General features: G+C 44.8%; 1 protein-coding gene across 1 annotated transcript in view; it reads left to right on the top strand.

The window, feature by feature from the left end:
• Positions 1-7,781: 7,781 nt before the first annotated feature.
• LOC120058045 (microtubule-associated protein 2-like) overlaps positions 7,782-18,496 on the top strand; it is a 34,061-nt gene continuing 23,346 nt past the window's right edge. The window contains exons 1-5 of the mRNA XM_039006528.1: positions 7,782-9,812; positions 9,948-10,440; positions 10,735-10,980; positions 11,521-11,664; positions 16,436-16,497. Coding sequence (XP_038862456.1) covers positions 7,782-9,812; positions 9,948-10,440; positions 10,735-10,980; positions 11,521-11,664; positions 16,436-16,497 — 2,976 coding nt within the window. The remainder of the gene's footprint in view (positions 9,813-9,947; positions 10,441-10,734; positions 10,981-11,520; positions 11,665-16,435; positions 16,498-18,496) is intronic.

Here is an 18,496-nt window from a genome sequence, read left to right as displayed (position 1 = left end):
GGAGAGACAGGTAGAGAGAGAGAGAGAGCAGAAAGACTAATTAATTTCATCCTCTCCTCTCCAGGCTTAATTAGCTACTATCTCAACAGACACACAAAGGGTTGGCTATTAGTTAGCTGTTTTCAAACTTCATTCGCGATAAATTCTCATCTGTCCATGTTTGTCTGTCCCCATCTGTTTGTCTTTCTGTAGTTGAAGACACGGCAAACCTGCCCCCCTCTCCTCCTCCCTCACCTGCTGCTGAGCACTGCTTCAGACCCCTGGAGCAAGGTAAGGTCCGGAGGGAGGGAGGGAGGGAGGGAGGGAAGGAAGGAAGGAAGGAAGGAAGGAAGGAAGGAAGGAAGGAAGGAAGGAAGGAAGGAAGGAAGGAAGGAAGGAAGGAAGGAAGGAAGGAAGGAAGGAAGGAAGGAAGGAAGGAAGGAAGGAGGGAGGGAGGGAGGGAAATGGAGAGAGAGAGATAGAAATAGAGAGAGAGAGCGAGAGAATGTGAGTGAATGATATGTTATCATCAAGACTGTATGTGTTGTATTTGACTGTGCTGAGACCCTTGGAACCCCATTGCTGCTGCCTTGGAAGATACAGTATGTGTTACCTTTGGGCGAACCAATCAGAGAGGCTCCCTACCTGGATCATGTTGTTACACAGAAACCCAGGAAGTGTATCTTAGACATTCATTCTCTTTCTGTGGAAGTAAACAGAAGTCTTCTCCCTCCTCCTCATCTTCCTTTTCCCACAGAATTAGAAATCATCTCACCTTCATCACTTCTTTACCTCAATCACTCAATCACTCCATCCACAAGCCCATACTCCTTTATCTTCCCCCCTTCCCTGACCATGCATCTTGGAATGCCAGTGCATGACCTTCGCATGACCTTGCCCCTCCTCACCCCCCACTGGCATCCTTCCTCCCCTCTAACTTTGATCATCCACCCCTACTGCCTTTGCAGATATACCTCTGGTAGCCTGTTTGCCCTCCTAACCTCTTTTGTTTCTACTTACGTGTCTTTGTCTTTACTCTTCTGTCCTGCGTTTAAGCATGTCTTCTTGTTGGTTTTTCCTTGTTGTTGGACCATGCTTTTTTGTCTTCCTGGTTTGTTTCTGATTGTGCCTGGCCTGTTGTCTGTGTTTGTCTAGTCTACTCTGACTGAAGTGGACATGTGACCTATGACAGATTTTGTGGGAGGATCCAGCCATGCTCAGACAGACTGGTTATTGGTAGTTGAATTGACTTGTTAGCTACATAGCTTCCTCTCTTCCTATATAATGAGTCATAGCCATCTCCCTTATAAGGGAACACCTTGGCACCACTGTGCTACTGTATTAGGGGCGGTGACCAAACACCCAGCAAGCATGTAGTGGCCCACTAGCAGCCCACCGCTGGAACACTGTCTATCAGCACTGCAGCAGTCGGTTCACTAACACTAGCCTTCAATGGGTTTCATTGTTACATCGCTTTACATTGTTGTCTCTGTTACGTTGTTCTGACTGTGTGGTCCGCCCATCTTCTCTTCGAGTGGCAGGCTCCAAACTCACTTTCAGTTGCTGGTCACTGTCCTTGTGTCTTTGTCTTGTTGCCTCTCTCTCTCTGTCTCTCTCTCTCTCTCCCCCCAACACTACATCCCTCTATCCTCCCTCCCTCCCTGTCTGTTTCTGTGTGTGTGTGTGCCTCTCCCTCCCTCCCTCCCCCCTCCCTCCCTCTCTCCCAGTGTGTTTCTCTCTGTGTATGTGTCCAAATTTCCCCTGCAGTACGTTCTTCTGTTGTTTGTAGATGTAGGGGATGAGGAGAAGGAGGCCTGCCCTCTCCGCCGCTTCCAAAATTCTCGGGAGAGGTGCAAGTTCCTCGCCCCCTCCATCTCTGTGTCTGTGCCCGAGGATGACCCCTACCACTCTGACGAGGAATACTATGATCACCCCTTGTTCAGCCCTGAGTGGGATCGCTCCGTCTCCTCTCGGCCCACAGTGCTGGCCGCTGCCTTTAGACAGATCCAAGGTGAACCGCGCATGGTTCCTCTACGTAACGCCATTCTTCCTTCCTATCGTCCCTTCTTCTATCTTCCTCTTTCTCGGTTTTTACCCTGATCCACCTTTTCTGTGGTTTGACCAACAACCTCCGTCTTACTGTCTGTGTGTTTGTGTCCCTGTGGTGTCAATTAGCTCAAATAATCTGAGCTTTCAGGTTTTGATTATCTAGTTTGTTTTAATTTCTATTTATTTCTCAATCAAAGCCATTTGTTCCCTTTAGTCAATGTTGCCACCGGAAGCCCCCCATACCTTCTGAAAGTAATCTGATAAATATAAGCATAATTTATCAAAGTGATCCAATAAAGATAACTAATCAATAACTGTATTGATTCATAATTTGAATACAAACTGGGCTGAGGAAATTCTTAAACATACATGTGCATACTTGCAAGGATGCATATCATGAAGTGTTCACATGTTTATGCATACAGGTCAAACAACGTCATATGCATATCACGTAAATAGAGTGGCATGCAGGTCCAAATGGCTTGCAGCAATATACAGTGGATTGTTGAGCATGATCTAAGACTTGTTTCATGCACGTTTTCCTCTCTGACTGTCCGTGTCATCTTAATGCTTCATGCGTGTTGTGTGTCTGTCTGTCATCTCTCCCTCAAAGACAAACTCATCCCTGATCCCTCCCATCAGGCCCCTCCTCATTCGTCCCACTACCGCCCTTACACACACACCCGTTGTAGATCACTATTCGATCACAGAAATCACAGGACGACTTTCAGCTCGACACTCAACACTCTGCATATAGACACACAAGCTCTTAAAGGACACACTTCACACACATTCTCAATACGCTCTCTCACAACTCTCAAAGGCTTATAGTATTAGTAAACAAAAACATGTCCTTACTTAACACCTCATCAGGGCTGTACTAGGCTGGAGGTTTAGCAGCCCTCCCTTCTCTGTCTCCTCTCTGTCTCCAGGAGACAGCTGGAAGTGTTACAGTATACGGCATCAGTCTTCCTCTCTGTCTCTCCCTGGGCAGAGAGATCCCCTGAAGCTACATATGTAGGATCTTAATTTGATCACCTTGCAATGCAGGAAATGTAAAATATGTAGTGTATTTGAGGTTTAAAAAGGCTTCTGAAGTTTGTCATTTCTACTTTGAAATTTCAGACTTGATTTTCCCTTTATGAAAAATGTATCAACCCCTACAAAAATGTCCATTAATTAGAATCCACATAATAATTCACATTTCCTGTTGCTTCAGGATTATTGTCCTGCTGTAGAGAACTGGCTCAAATTAAGATCACACATCTGTAGGTTTAGCAGTCCTCTTCTCTCCAGCTTGTAGACTGTATGGCATCACTCCTCCTCTCTGTCTCTTCCTGGGCAGAGAGAGTCCCTGCTGTGATGTGACCCAGCACACTGCTGCATGCTGCCACATCCGGTCACGGCCCTGCTATACACGCACGCACGCACGCACGCACGCACGCACGCACGCACGCACGCACGCACGCACGCACGCACGCACGCACGCAGCAGCAGCAGCAGCACAGTCGCCAGACCATCACATCTAAAACCCTGAGCACCGTGCCACATGGCGAGGCATAGTGCCGCCACATAAAGCCTGCTGAATTGAGCAGCGTCTTTCTGCCTCTAAGCAGGATTTCAGAATCGTAGGCGGCATAACAGCTTAGGAGTTAGGAGCAGAGGCACCCAGCTCCATGGTGACAGAGAGAGGATGCGTGGATATGCTTGTTTGGGGGCTAGATCTGTTTCTATCATCTAATGGTTTGGGTTTGGAGGGTTGAGGAGGGTTGAGGACTGGTCCTAGAACAGTGATACAGGACACATTCTCTGCCTAGTGCCTACACTGCCTACATCAAGTCAGAAAATTGTTACAGATCTTGGATGAGCTGGGAGTGGGATTTATGATATGTTTCTGTGGCTCTTCTCTCAACTTATAAGGGGAAGGCAATGTCCACTTAGTATATTATGTGTAAAATGTTCAGTCGTGGCCGAAAGTTTTGGGAATGACACAAATATTAATTTCCACAAAGTCTGCTGCCTCAGTGTCTTTAGATATTTTTGTCAGATGTTACTATGGAATACTGAAGTATAATAACAAGCATTTCATAAGTGTTAAAGGCTTTTATTGACAATTACATGAAGTTGATGCAAAGAGTCAATATGTGCAGTGTTGACCCTTCTTTTTCAAGACCTCTGCAATCCGCCCTGGCATGCTGTCAATTAACTTCTGGGCCACATCCTGACTGATGGCAGCCCATTCTTGCATAATCAATGCTTGGAGTTTGTCAGCATTTGTGGGTTTTTGTTTGTTCACCTGCCTCTTGAGGATTGACCACAAGTTCTCAATGGGATTAAGGTCTGGGGAGTTTCCACGCCTTGGACCCAAAATATCAATGTTGTGTTCCCCGAGCCACTTAGTTTTGCCTTATGGCAAGGTGCTCCATCATGCTGGAAAAGGCATTGTTCGTCACCAAACTGTTTCTGGATGGTTGGGAGAAGTTGCTCTCGGAGGATGTGTTGGTACCATTCTTTATTCATGGCTGTGTTGTTAGGCAAAATTGTGAGTGAGCCCATTCCCTTGGCTGAGAAGCAACCCCACACATGAATGGTTTCAGGATGCTTTACTGTTGGCATGACACAGGACTGGTGGTAGCGCTCACCTTGTCTTCTCCGGACAAGCTTTTTTCCGGATGCCCCAAACAATCGGGAAAGGGGATTCATCAGAGAAAATGACTTTACCCCAGTCATCAGCAGTCCAATCCCTGTACCTTTTGCAGAATATCAGTCTGTCCCTGATGTTTTTCCTGGAGAGAAGTGGCTTCTTTGCTGCCCTTCTTGACACCAGGCCATCCTCCAAAAGTCTTCGCCTCACTATGCATGCAGATGCACTCACGCCTGCCTGCTGCCATTCCTGAGCAAGCTCTGTACTGGTGGTGCCCCGATCCCGCAGCTGAATCAACTTTAGGAGACGGTCCTGGCACTTGCTGGACTTTCTTGGGCGCCCTGAAGCCTTCTTCACAACAATTGAACCGCTCTCCTTGAAGTTCTTGATGATCCGATAAATGGTTGATTTAGGTGCAATCTTACTGGCAGCAATATCCTTGCCTGTGAAGCCCTTTTCGTGCAAAGCAATGATGACGGCACGTGTTTCCTTGCAGGTAACCATCATTGACAGAGGAAGAACAATGATTCCAAGCACCATCCTCCTTTTGAAGCTTCCAGTCTGTTATTCGAACTCAATCAGCATGACAGAGTGATCTCCAGCCTTGACCTCGTCAACACTCACACCTGTGTTAACGAGAGAATCACTGACATGATGTCAGCTGGTCCTTTTGTGGCAGGGCTGAAATGCAGTGGAAATGTTTTGGGGGGGATTCAGTTCATTTGCATGGAAAAGCGGGACTTTGCAAAAATGTGCAATTCATCTGATCCCTCTTCATAACATTCTGGAGTGTATGCAAATTGCCATCATACAAACTGAGGCAGCAGACTTTGTGAAAATTAATATTTGTGTCATTCTCAAAACTTTTTGCCACAACTGTATGTATAGCCACACAACTTTGCTTGCAAAATACTGTTATAGTGTATCATGCATGCATTTTCTTACTGATAAATGTACAGTACATCTGAATGGAAATAACCTGATGTGATGTGTTGGCGTGGTGTGTGTGACAGAGAAAGACTATGGCCATTGTGTGCCTTTTTGATAACTTAGAGCCACAGCAGATTGGACAGACAGAGGAGAGGGTTCTTTTATAGCCTGACAAAGACTTTCTGGACCTCTCTGTCACAGTTGCACTCAATAAAACTGCAGGAACATTCAACAGTGTGCTGTACCTGTATCTGTCTTTCTTTCAAGGTTATTTGATATTATTTTAGATCTTTATTATAAAGAAAAGCCTCTGCCTGCTTACTCTGATCCAAAACATCCATCCAGTCCAAACCCAAACAAATCACATGGCCAGGGGAGAAACGTCACTCACTCATATGCTACAACATCTGTGACATGTGCATCTATATCTTTGAGCCACCTTTACAGAGCTGAAAGTGTCTCACCGATGTGTACCCATGTAACCCAAGTCTGTGTTGCCAACCCATAGTCTTGATGTGTACTGTCCACCTCTCCCCTTCTTTTATGCAAAGTAGAGACTGTCGAGGCTCTTACAGATAACTTCAAAGAGGAGGAGGAGGAGGAGGAGGAGGAGGAGGAGGAGGAGGAAGAAGTGTTGATGTTGGAGGAGGATGAGGAGATGGAAGGGGCAGCAGCAGAAATCGTGGCTGCTCTTGAGGAGCTGTGGAGTGGGGATGAGCCTGAGCCAGACGGCACCCCGACCAAGCCCTTAGAACAGGCTGCGACTGTAGGCGAGGCCCAGGCTGGGCCCCCTGTGCAGGCAGTGGCAGTTAGTGCTGCTCTTGATGGCCCTAACAGGAGGGAGGAGGAGGAGGAGGTGGCAGTGCCTGAGGGGAAGGAGGAGAGCCTTGATGAAGGTGTGTCTGTCTGCCCTCTTTCTGGTCTCCCAGGATGCATGTTATTGTATTGTTTATAGAAAATGAGAATGTAAAGGCTTTAAGGGAATTCATCAGTGATTAAATGAGGTGGAATGGCTCAAAGTTGCCCCCCCCCCCCCCCCCGCTCTACGCTCTGCTAAAGGCCGCAAGGCAACACAGGCTTGACGGTGAAAGCTAGGAGACATGTTTAAAAACTTTCCTCCTGATTTATTTATTTTTGCTTTTTCCTTGCTTGTGTTTTCAGTTTCTAGTTGCAGATTTTGAGGCCGGCCTTTTCGTGTCTGTGTATTAATGAATGAAATGTTGTCGATCCTCCTAACCGTGCTTTCCCCTCTCTGATGCTACCTATCAATGCATTGATGTCTCATTGGTGTTAACCTATCACTCAGTGTCTTTCTGGCAGTGTTGTATCCCATATAGACGTCTCATTTATTTATCATGTAAATCATCCGTTCTCTATTGGTTTCAACACTATTTTCTGTTCAACTTTCCTTAAGCTGTCATTGTAATACTATCAGAGTGTTTTCATTATTTTGTCATTGTATTCATTTGTGCCATTTCACTGGTTTTCATCTGTTCGATATTGTGTTATTCTGTCATTTTTCCTGTTGTTCAAATGTTTATTTCTTAGTTGAACTTAAGAATTTTATACTAACAACTTGTAATAAAAATATACTTATACTAGCTAAATTTGATGATCCGTTATTGTATATCGTCCTCAAAGTTAATAGTTAAATATGTACTCGATGTTAATTCATCAAAGATCAAATTATTCTACACACACTGACAAATCATGGTGTAAAGTAAGTATTTAGTTAAATACAAATCATTATGATTTCTCACTAAGAATTGACAGAATGACAGAAAGGCTATTATTTGACCTCTATTAGATTGTCAAGTCGTCACTCGTCGGAAAACCATTCCATTCCTCATTGCTTGGTTCTCCTCATCCATCAACAGTATGGCTGCCTGCGCATTCCAATTCCGTCATTCCGGTTCCATCACGTTCCATCACGTTCCATGCCTCTGTTCCGTCCATATGAGAGTGGGTTCCGCCTCATGCTCCTGTCCTGCCTCCTCAGTGATGTGCGTGCGATGCCCTCTGTACTGTGCAACAGTAAGCAGAGCTTTGCCTGTGTCTGTGATAGTATGGCTGGCCCTATTTAAAATGGCTGTCCTAAAACAAAGTAGCCTACAATTAATAGTTGAATGTTGAAGCAAAACCAAACAAAGTACTAAAGATTTAACTTACAGACTTAAAGATGGACATGGAGAAACCAGGCAGTGAGAGTGGATGCCTCAGCCCAGACTTCACTGAACCAGAGTGTCCAGCTTTCTCCAGCGGGGACCACGCAGCACCCCCCCTGTACCCCAAAACAGAAATGGCTTCTCCGTCCCCTTCTCCGTCCCCTTTCCTTTCTAACAGCCAGAGCCAAGCCAAAGAGCCTACCAAAATGTCTATACCGGATGAACCTAAAACAGTCTCAGAGAAGCAGCCGTCTGTGGAAGTTCTTGAGTCCAGTAACCTCACAACGGTTGCAGGGTCTGGATTCACTACAGCTGGAGACAAAGATCAAGGTCAAGGTGTCTCCTCTGACTCTAACAAAGACAAATCTGGCATGTCGTCTTATTTCGAGACTTTGGCCCTGAAGGCAGATGAGGGATCCAAGGGGGCTCAAGCAGCAGAAGGTTATTATGAACTGAGCACCGCAGGTCAAGAGAAGAGCTTAGAGAGAAGCTCCCCAACAGTTCCGTCACCCCCTGAGATCAACTACAGCATGTTGGCACAAACACAGTCAGTGGAGAAGAAGCCGGACACCAAAAAGAGTCCGATGGGATATCAAAAGGATACCTTACCGGCCCTGGACAGGAGTAACGAATGTAGGCTTTCCCCCGGGAAGTTGGCCCTGGATCAGAGAAGCTACTCTCTCAACATTACGATTGGATCGATGGATCCCAGCGGCCAGGGCCTACCTAGGAACTTCTCTCCATTGGCCACGGACATCATGTCTTTTACCAGTGGCAGTCTGGATGAGTCTGTCAACTATCTCCCAGTTACCACCCTGTCTGCGGAGAAGGTGCCCCCGCCTTTCCCTCCCCTGATCCTGGAGACTGCCGCCTCAGTCACGTCTGACTCCTCGTCTCCTCCCCACAACACAGGAGAGATCCCCGGCGAAAAGACCAGCCCCCAGGGGTCAGAGTCCCCAGAGTCTCCCTTTCCACCCAAATACTACTACAAAAATGGGACAGTCATGGCTCCTGACCTACCTGAGATGCTGGACCTTGCAGGCACCAGGTCTAGACTAACTTCTGAGAACAATGACCTAGAGACCATGAGGAGGAAGTCTGTCCCTGCAGACGCCCAAGGCATTGGGAGCGACTCCCTGGCCAACCTGGTCCTGGGGGACCAGAATCAGAGCCAGAGTCTTGCCAAGAGTGAGAGCCAGCTGGAGGAGTTGGGTTACTGTGTGTTCAGTGAGTACTCAGGGCCCATGCCTTCCCCTGCTGACCTCCATAGTCCAATTGACTCCCCGCCCCAGCGCTTCACCCCTATGGCTCTGGAGGAAAAGATGGCAGAGGAAAAACTGAAGATCGAAGCTAGAGACAAACTAGCCGAAGACGAGAAGACAAATCAGTTAACTGTGTGTGACGGTTCCAAAGAAAAGGAAGAAGCTAAACAAGTGGGACGGAAAGATTCTGCTTCAGAGGAAAAAGACAACAAAGAGATCAGCCATGAAAAATCTGCCATGGAGGACCAAAACGACAAACCGGCTTCAGCTCTGAAGTCAGCAGAGTCCTTTGTGACTCCTACAGTGATGGTCACCCTGGATGAGGAGGGAAAGGCAGGGAACGAGGGACCAGAGACAGATGCTGAGATGGCTGCCTACGAGAGGCAGATCCGCCGGCTGGAGATGGAGGACAGGCCCCTGAGCATGGAGGAGGAGCGAGAGCTGCAGGAGTTAAGGGAGAAGGTGAAGGACAAGTTCTTGGTGCACCAGGAGGCATACGAGGAGGTGGATGCCGAAGACGTCTACCAACTGACTGGGGTTGCCAAGGACCGGATCAGCAGGCCCGCAAGGCCCTCCCCGGCCTCCTCCGTGGAGAGCACCACAGAAGAAGAGAAGGTTCCAGTTACGGACACCGAGAAACCTAAACAGACGGGAGGTCAGACAACGCCTCCGAAGGTTGACGTCATGGCGACATCTCCGTCTGTGTCAGGTGGTGGTGTGAGCACCACAGAAGAAGAGAAGGGGAAAGTTAGCGAAGAGAAGCTGAAGAAGGAGCAGGAGCAGGTTGTAGAGGTCAAAGAGAAGAACAAAGAAGAAAAGAAAAAGGAAGAGGGGGAGGAGGAGGAGGAGGAGGGGGAGGAGGATATAGAGCAGGGGGTGGAACAGGAGGAAATCATGATAGAGATAAAACCAACAAAGCCTGGAGAGAAAGAAGAGAAGGTTGAGAAGGATATAATGAAAGACAAGGAGGAAGAAGAAGAAGAAGAAGAGGAAGATGGTGAAGTTCTGGCAGGGGCAGGAGCAGCGATGGATGACGTTCCAGAACCCAGAGCTGCCATAGAGTCAGTGGTGACTGTGGAAGATGACTTTATCACTGTAGTCCAGACCATCGACGAGGGCGAGGAGCCAGGACACAGCGTGCGTTTCTCTGCTCCGCCTGAGCCTGAGACACCACAGGCTCTCCACGAGCAGGAGGAAGAGGAGGAGGAGGAGTCCCAGGAGGTGGAGATCATGGAGGCAGCTAGTCTTGAGGAGGTGGGGGATGTCTCAGAGGAGGTCCGTGAGAAGGAGGTGCAGGCCTCCCCAGAGAAGGAGGTGCAGACAGAGACCGAGGGACAGACAGAGAGCTACGACAGAGATGAGACCACCATGGACGACTCAATCCTAGACAGCTCTTGGGTCGACACTCAAGGTGAAATTTCTCTCTGTTATCATCCCATAATACAGGTTTCATTGACAGATAAATTACGTTTCAGTGACCTCTAATAATTATATAATCAGAGGTTAGAAAATGAAATAGTACATATGCATATTCATGTTTATTACAGCCTTTTCATAATGAAAACATATTTTATCATCATAAAGTTACGATAACACTGTTTTACCCAATTTATGAGTGTTGTTCCCATGTATTGTGTTGTGTCTGTAGTACTACTGCATGATGATCTTATCATGTCTATTTTATACCTAGATCTCTGCACTGTAGATGTGGATGATGACAAGAGCATGGCTACAGAGCAGATCGAGCCCCTGAGAGCCGACCGGGTCCCAGCCCCACCAGTCAAGAAGGAGAAGACTCCCCAACAGCAGAAGCAGGAGAAGCAGCCAGTGAATCCCAAGGCTAAAGGGGGACGGGTGAAAGGGCGCGAGGGGCACGGCTCCACACCAGAACGTAAACCCATTCACAAGCAGCCGGTCTATATCCCCAGGGAGGACGTCAAGAAGAAGAAAGGTTTAGAACTACAATATCTCTCCAAATTAGTTTGTTACTCTGCTTTTTAAATATTTAAAATATATATTTTTAGTTATTCATTATTATTGACAGCTTATTTAATTCTGTTTGATTTTATTTGGTGTAGATCTCTGCTCAGTGTGTTACTCTAGAGGGCCAGTTTCCCGGACACTTCAGTGTAGAACCTCCTTTGAAATAACGTTTTAGTCCAGGACTAAGCTGGATATGTGTCTTGGAAACCAACAACACTTTTAATTTCTATATAGTTCTTTGTAGTTATATATTATTAATTGACAAATTTTGTTATTCTATTTCATTATAATTGTCAAAGATAATCATCTTTAAAAGCCTTTAAGATCTCAAGTGAGTGTTAACTGGGAATCAGGTGAGTGGTTCTGTCCTACCAAACCTCCGTGTCACACTATCCTTTCCTTCCTTTTCTCTCTTTGACTATCTCTCCCTCTTCCTTCTCTTTCTTCTTATGTTACTTGTTTGTCTTTCCCTTTCTCTCTTTAACTATGTCTCTCCCTCTTCTGCTAGCCGTGATTAAGAAGACTGAGCTGACCAAGAAAGCTGAGACTCAGATGCGCTCCTCTCCGTCTCGGAAGAGTGTGTTAAAGTCTACTGCGGTCCGACACTCGCGTCCTGCCCAGGCCCACCCCTGTGCTAGGAGGAAACCTACAGGTGACCAATCATTCCTGGGCTGCGTCCGAAATGGAACTCTATTCTCTATATACCACACTAATGTTGACCAGGGCCCAATGTGCTCTGGTCAAAAGTAGTGCGCTAAATAGGAAATAGGGTGCCATTTGGAACACAAAACTGCTGGCCGGGGCCAGGAAGGCTAGAAATCTGCAATGAGCCTGCAAACATCAACATTCACATCTCGTCAATCAGTCAAATGTATTTATAATGCCCTTTTTACATCAGCAGATTCACAAAGTGCTTTACAGTTAACTCATCATTACAGTAATTTATAACTTCTATTTTTGTTCAATTTGATCAATTATTTTGTTAATCTATCCATTTTTATTCTGTTGCATTTGTTTGTCATGTTCAGTGTCTGAATTTTATTAGAATAAAAACAAATTTGCTCTACATTTTTTTATTTGACTTTGTTGTTGGCTTGTTGTGAACAGCTCAACTTTTACATTTATTTTATTATTTGTATTTGTATTTTATATTTTTTTGTTCTCCTCAGCTTCCATGTTATGTTCATTCTTGGTTTATTTTTTGTTGGAGATGGTTTGGTCAATGATACTGCTTCAGAGTTATGTGTACCTGCAATATGCAATACTTTTTATTTTCTCTGTATATAACACCAGTTGTCCATCTCTTACCATCTCACTTATTAACTCAATCTGTGTCTCTTTAACCTGTATAATGTTTGGTTGTTTGCTTTGAAAGAACTACAGCTGTGAAAGAACTACAGTGCAATTAGTAGGTTTTCACTGCATTTCCCCAGAGCATGATATTGGTCCCAAATTGCACCCGATTCCCTATGTAGTGCACTACTTTTGACCAGGACCCATAGGACTCTGGTTAAAAGTAGTGCGCTATAAATGGAATAGAGTGTCATTCAGGAAGTAGAGGTTGCCAAGCAACTGGTAGTTTGGCTCCGCTTGCTGTAAGGAGACAGGTACTGGTTTACCTCACCTGACAGAGTGAGTTTCCACAATATACAGTGCATTCGGAAAGTATTCAGACCCCTTGATTTTTTCCCCACATTTTGTTAAAACCTTATTCTAAAATGGATTAAATAGTTTTTTTCTCCCTCATCAATCTACACACATTACAACATAATGACAAAGCAAAAACAGGTTTTTAGAAATGTTTGTAAAAAAACAACAACTGAAATATCACATTTATATAGGTATTCCCTTTACTCAGTACTTTGTTGAAGCACCTTGCAGTGATTACAGCAGCACGACTTCTTGGGTATGAGCTACAAGCTGTTTTTAGGTAGTTTCTCCCATTCTTCTCTGCATATCCTCTCAAGCTCTGTTAGGTTGTATGGGGAGCGTTGCTGCACAGCTCTTTTCAGGTCTCTCCAGAGATGTTTGATCGGGTTCAAGGCCCGGGCTCCGGCTGGGCCACTCAAGGACATTCAGAAACTTGTCCCAAATCCACTCCTGCATTGTTTTGGCTGTGTGCTTAGGGTTGTTGTCCTGTTGGAAGGTGAACCTTAGCCCCAGTCTGAGGTCCTGAGCACTCTGGAGCAGGTTTTCATCTGTAGTTTGCTCCGTTCATCTTTCCCTCGACCCTGACTTGTCTCCCAGTCCCTGCTGCTGAAAACCATCCCCACAGCAGGACGCTGCCACCACCATGCTTCACTGTAGGGATGGTGACAGGTTTCCTCCAGATGTGATGTTTGGCATTCAGGCCAAAGAGTTCAATCTGGATTTCATCAGGCCGGAGAATCTTGTTTCTCATGGTCTAAGTCCTTTAGGTAACTATTGTCAAACTGTGCCTTTTACTGAGGAGTGGCTTCCATCTGGCCACTCTACCATAAAGTCCTGATTGGCGGAGTGCTGCAGAGATGGTTGTCCTTCTGGAAGGTTCTCCCATCTCCACAGAGGAACTCTGTAGCCCTGTCAGAGGGTTCTTGGTCACCTCCCTGACCAAGGCCCTTCTCCCCTGATTGCTTAGTTTGACCAGGGCGGACAGCTCTAGGAAGAGTCTTGGTTGTTCCAAACTTCTTCTATTTAAGAATGATGGAGGCAACTGTGTTCTCTAGGACATTCAATGCTGCAGACATTTTTTATTTTTTTTACCCTTCCCCAGATCTGTGCCTCGACACAATCCTGTCTCAGAGCTCTATGGAAAATTCCTTTGACCTCATGGCTTGGTTTTTGCTCTGACATGTACTGTCAACCGTGGGACCTTATATAGACAGGTGTGTGCCTTTCCAAATCATGTCAAATTAATTACATTTACCACAAGTGGACTCCAATCAAGTTATAGAAACATCTCAAGGACGATCAATGGAAACAGGATGCACCTGAGCTCAGTTTCGATTCTCATAGCAAAGGGTCTGAAAAATCAAAAAAACTGTTTTCGCTTTGTCATTATTGGGTATTGTGTGTAGATTGATGAGATTTAATAAAAAATCTATTTTAGAATAAGACTAATGTAAAAAAAAAAAGAAAGGAAAATGTCAAGGGGTCTGAATACTTTCTGAATGCTCTGTAGATATAAAGTACCAGTCAAAAGTTTGGACACACCTACTCATTCAAGGGTTTTTATTTTCTTTCCTATTTTCTACATTGTAGAATAATAGTGAAGACATCAAAACTATGAAATAACACATATGGAATCATGTAGTAACCAACAAAGTGATAAACAAATAAAAATATATTTGAGATTCTTCAACGTAGCCACCCTTTGCTGATGACAGCTTTGCACACTCTTTGCATTCTCTCAACCAGCTTCATGAGGAATGCTTTTCCAACAGTCTTGAAGGAGTTCCAACGTATGCTGAGAACTTGTTGGCTGCTTTACCTTCACTCTGCGGTCCAACTCATACAAAACCATCTCAGCTAGGTTGAGGTCGGGTGATTGTGGAGGCCAGGTCATCTGAAGCAGCACTCCGTCACTCTCCTTCTTGGTCAAATAGCCCTTACACAGCATGGAGGTGTGTTTTGGGTCATTGTCCTGTTGAAAAACAAATGATAGTCCCACTAAGCGCAAACCAGATGGGATGGCATATCTCTGCAGAATGCTGTGGTAGCCATGCTGGTTAAGTGTGCCTTGAATTCTAAATAAATCACTGACAGTGTCACCAGCAAAGCAACCCCACACCATCAAACCTCCTCCTCCATGCTTCACGGTGGGAAGCACACATGTGGAAATCATCCAATTCACCTACTCTGCATCTCACAAAGACATGGCGGTTGGAACCCAAAATCTCAAATTTGGACTCATCAGACCAAAGGACAAATTTCCACCAGTCTAATCCCCATTGCTCGTGTTCTTCAAGTCTCTTCTTATTGGTGTCCTTTAGTAGTGGTTTCTTTGCAGCAATTCGACCATGAAAGCCTGATTCAGTTGATGTTGAGATGTGTCTGTTACTTGACTCTGTGAAGCATTTATTTGGGCTTCAATCTGAGTTGCAGTTAACTCTAATGAACTTGTCCTCGGCAGCAGAGCTAACTCTGGGTCTTCCTTTCCTGTGGTGGTCGTCATGAAAGCCAGTTTCATCATAGCGCTTGATGATTTTTGCGACTGAATTTCAGGAAACGTAAAATGTTCTTGACATTTTCTGGATTGACTGACCTTCATGCCTTAAAGTAATGATGGACTGTCATTTCTCTTTGCTTATTTGAGTTGTTCTTGCCATAATATGGACCTGGTCTTTACCAAATAGGGCTATATTCTGTATACCACCCCTACCTTGTCACAACACAACTGATTGGCTCAAATGCGTTAAGGAAAGAAATTCCACAAATGAACTTTTAACAAGGCACACCTGTTAAATGAAATGCATTCCAGGTGACTACCTTATGAAGCTGGTTGAGAGAATGCCAAGAGTGTGAAAAGTTGTCATCAAGGCAAAGGGTGGCTACTTTGAAGAATCTCAAATATAAGATATATTTTGATTTATTTAACACTTTTTTGATTACAACATAATTCCATATGTGTTATTTCATAGTGTTGATGTCTTCACTATTATTCTACAATGTGGAAAATAATAAAAAATTAAGAAAAACCCTGGAATGAGTAGGTGTGTCCAAACTTTTGACTGGTACTGTATAATAAATAATCGTACTTGTGTACTGTTTTTGATTTTGTGGTTTTCTTTGCCATTTCCTCCAGAAGCTCTCTAGTAACTGTGTATGATAAATAGACTATGTTCAATGTAAACCCTCTAAATTGCTGCATTGCCCCAATTAAATTGTTCAGGGGGTGGGATGGACGGATGCACTTACTGTATGTCATCCAAAATCCTATATTCTGTATGATTTCCTGCTAAAGCATTGGACAACAGAGCTTTTCTCTAGCAGCTCAAATAGGATATCAGCCAATTCCCTCATAGTATACAGTAATACCATATAATTATACAATACTATAACCCAGTTAGGGCTAGATTTACTCTCACAAAGTTTGCTGCAGTTGTTTACAGAAGAGGGGTACTGTTAGCCCAATACTTGTCAGTTAGACTGTGCTGGTAGACTGTAGAGTGGGTGGCGTGCTTCAGCCACAGCTGTTGTGTGTGTGGGAGAGCATTTTTGTGTTTCTGTCAATCTGTCCTAATGTTTAAATCACGTCTAACTATACACTCTGTCTGTCTCTCTCGCTCTCCTTTCTCCTCATCTCTTTCTCTCTCTTCCTCTCTTCCTCACTATTGTCCTCTCCTCTTCTCTCCTTCCCTTTTCTATTTCTCCCTCTCTCTCTCCTTCTCTCATTCTCTCTCTGTCTCTCCTCTTCTTCTCCTCCTCACTCCTCTTCCTTTCAGTGGGTGTACCAGAGGGTCGTCGGCCCCTCAGTGTTGCTAGACAGTCTGGGGACAGAGCCTCAGTAAGTACGACACACTGCGTCACAATGCGATACAATAACTTAATTTCCATTTACATGACAGAATACAAGTCACCTGTGCATGGTCATGTTCACTAGGACACACTGTAGCAAAACTTTTTGAAATGGTAAACAAGTTGATTTTGTAGTATTGGTCAAGTTCAGGTAGTAGGCTATCTCCTCGTTTCCCCTCTGTTTCCTACCTACCGAGCACACCAAAAAACACACTCTGGATACAGTGTCAGAAATAAGTCCCTCTTACCAGCTTAAACCTGCTTCCCTGCCTGAACCAAATTTTTATGTCCATATCAACTCACAGTTTTATCCCTCTGCAAAAAATCACTTAACATCAACTAACATAAATCCTTTCTCTCTCCTGTCCCCATTTTAATGAATCCCCTTTTGCCTGTTTAGCTGCATGTCCATCCACCCTGATGGTTATGTCACAGTGGACTAAACATCCAGGCCAGATAAACATAGAAGTGTTTCTGTTCTCTTCCCTCCGAGATGTAATCATCATTCAGTGATGGTCTAAGGTAGTGCACTATATAGAGAATAGGGTGCCATTTGGGATGCATTTGGGCCGTAATTATCCTTCATTATCTGTGGTCGTGACTGTCAGTCACTCCTCCACATAATAACAGTCATTCTTTTAGAATAATAAAGACAGCATAGCCTGGCACAGCGCTTTAAATGCCACATCTCCCAGGACTGTTCAGTTCTGCTCTGTATAGTGCGGCCTGGGATTCTCTGCCCACACTAGCTAACCACACACAGACACACACACACATACATATGCATGCACACTGTATTCTGTGATTATATTATGGAACCAGAACCCAAAGACAATTGGCTATATTTAAACAGTACCAGTCAAAAGTTTGGACTCACCTACTCATTCCAGGGTTTTTCTTTATTTTTACTATTTTCTGCATTGTAGAATAATAGTGAAGACAATCAAACCATGAAATAACACATATCGAATCGTGTAGTAACCAAAAAAGTGTAAAACAAATATTTTATATTTGAGATTCTTCGAAGTAGCCACCCTTTGCCTTGATGACATCTTTGCACACTCTTGGCATTCTCTCAACCAGCTTCATGAGGTAATCACCTGGAATGCATTTCAATTAATAGGTGTGACTTGTTAAAAGTTAATTTGTGGGATTTCTTTCGCATTTGAGCCAATCAGTTGTGTGACAAGGTAGGGGTGGTATACAGAAGATAGCCCTATTTGGTAAAGGCCAAGTCCATATTATGGCAAGAACATCTCAAATTAACAAAGAGAAGTGACAGTCCATCATTACTTTAAGACATGAAGGTCAGTCAATATGGAAGATTTCAAGAACTTTGAACGTTTCTTCAAGTGCATTCACAAAAATCACCACGCGCTATGATGAAACTGGCTCTCATGACAACCGCCACAGGAAAGGAAGACCCAGAGTTAGCTCTGCTGCCGAGGATAAGTTCATTAGAGTTAACTGCACCTCAGATATATACTGTATATATCTGTTTGCACAATTGCCGAGGAAATTATGTTCAGTACAGTCATCTTTGGTTCCACTGTCATTGTTTTTATCCTTGTTTACTTGTGGTTTTGTTTGCACTATCTGTTTCTCACCCATCTCTCACTCATCTCTAATCCATCTTTCCCCGTATCTCCCCCATCTCTCCCCCGTCTCTCACCCGTATCTCCCCCATCTCTCCCCTGTCTCTCACTCGTATCTCCCCCATCTCTCACTCGTATCTCCCCCATCTCTCAACCGTATCTCCCCCATCTCTCCCGTCTCTCACCCATTTGTCACCTGTATCTTCCCCATCTCTCCCCCATCTCTCACCCATATCTCCTCATCACTCCTCCATCTCTCCTCCATCTCTCACCCATATCTCCCCCGTATCTCTCCCCCATCTCTCACCCGTATCTACCCATCTCTCCCCCATCTCTCACTCATATCTCACCCATCTCTCACCCGTATCTCCCCCATATCTGCCCCATCTCTCA

Source organism: Salvelinus namaycush, chromosome 13 (genome assembly GCF_016432855.1).
Source record: "Salvelinus namaycush isolate Seneca chromosome 13, SaNama_1.0, whole genome shotgun sequence".
In the NCBI taxonomy this organism is placed as follows: Eukaryota; Metazoa; Chordata; class Actinopteri; order Salmoniformes; family Salmonidae; genus Salvelinus; species Salvelinus namaycush.
This window is presented reverse-complemented; position numbering and strand designations above follow the sequence as displayed.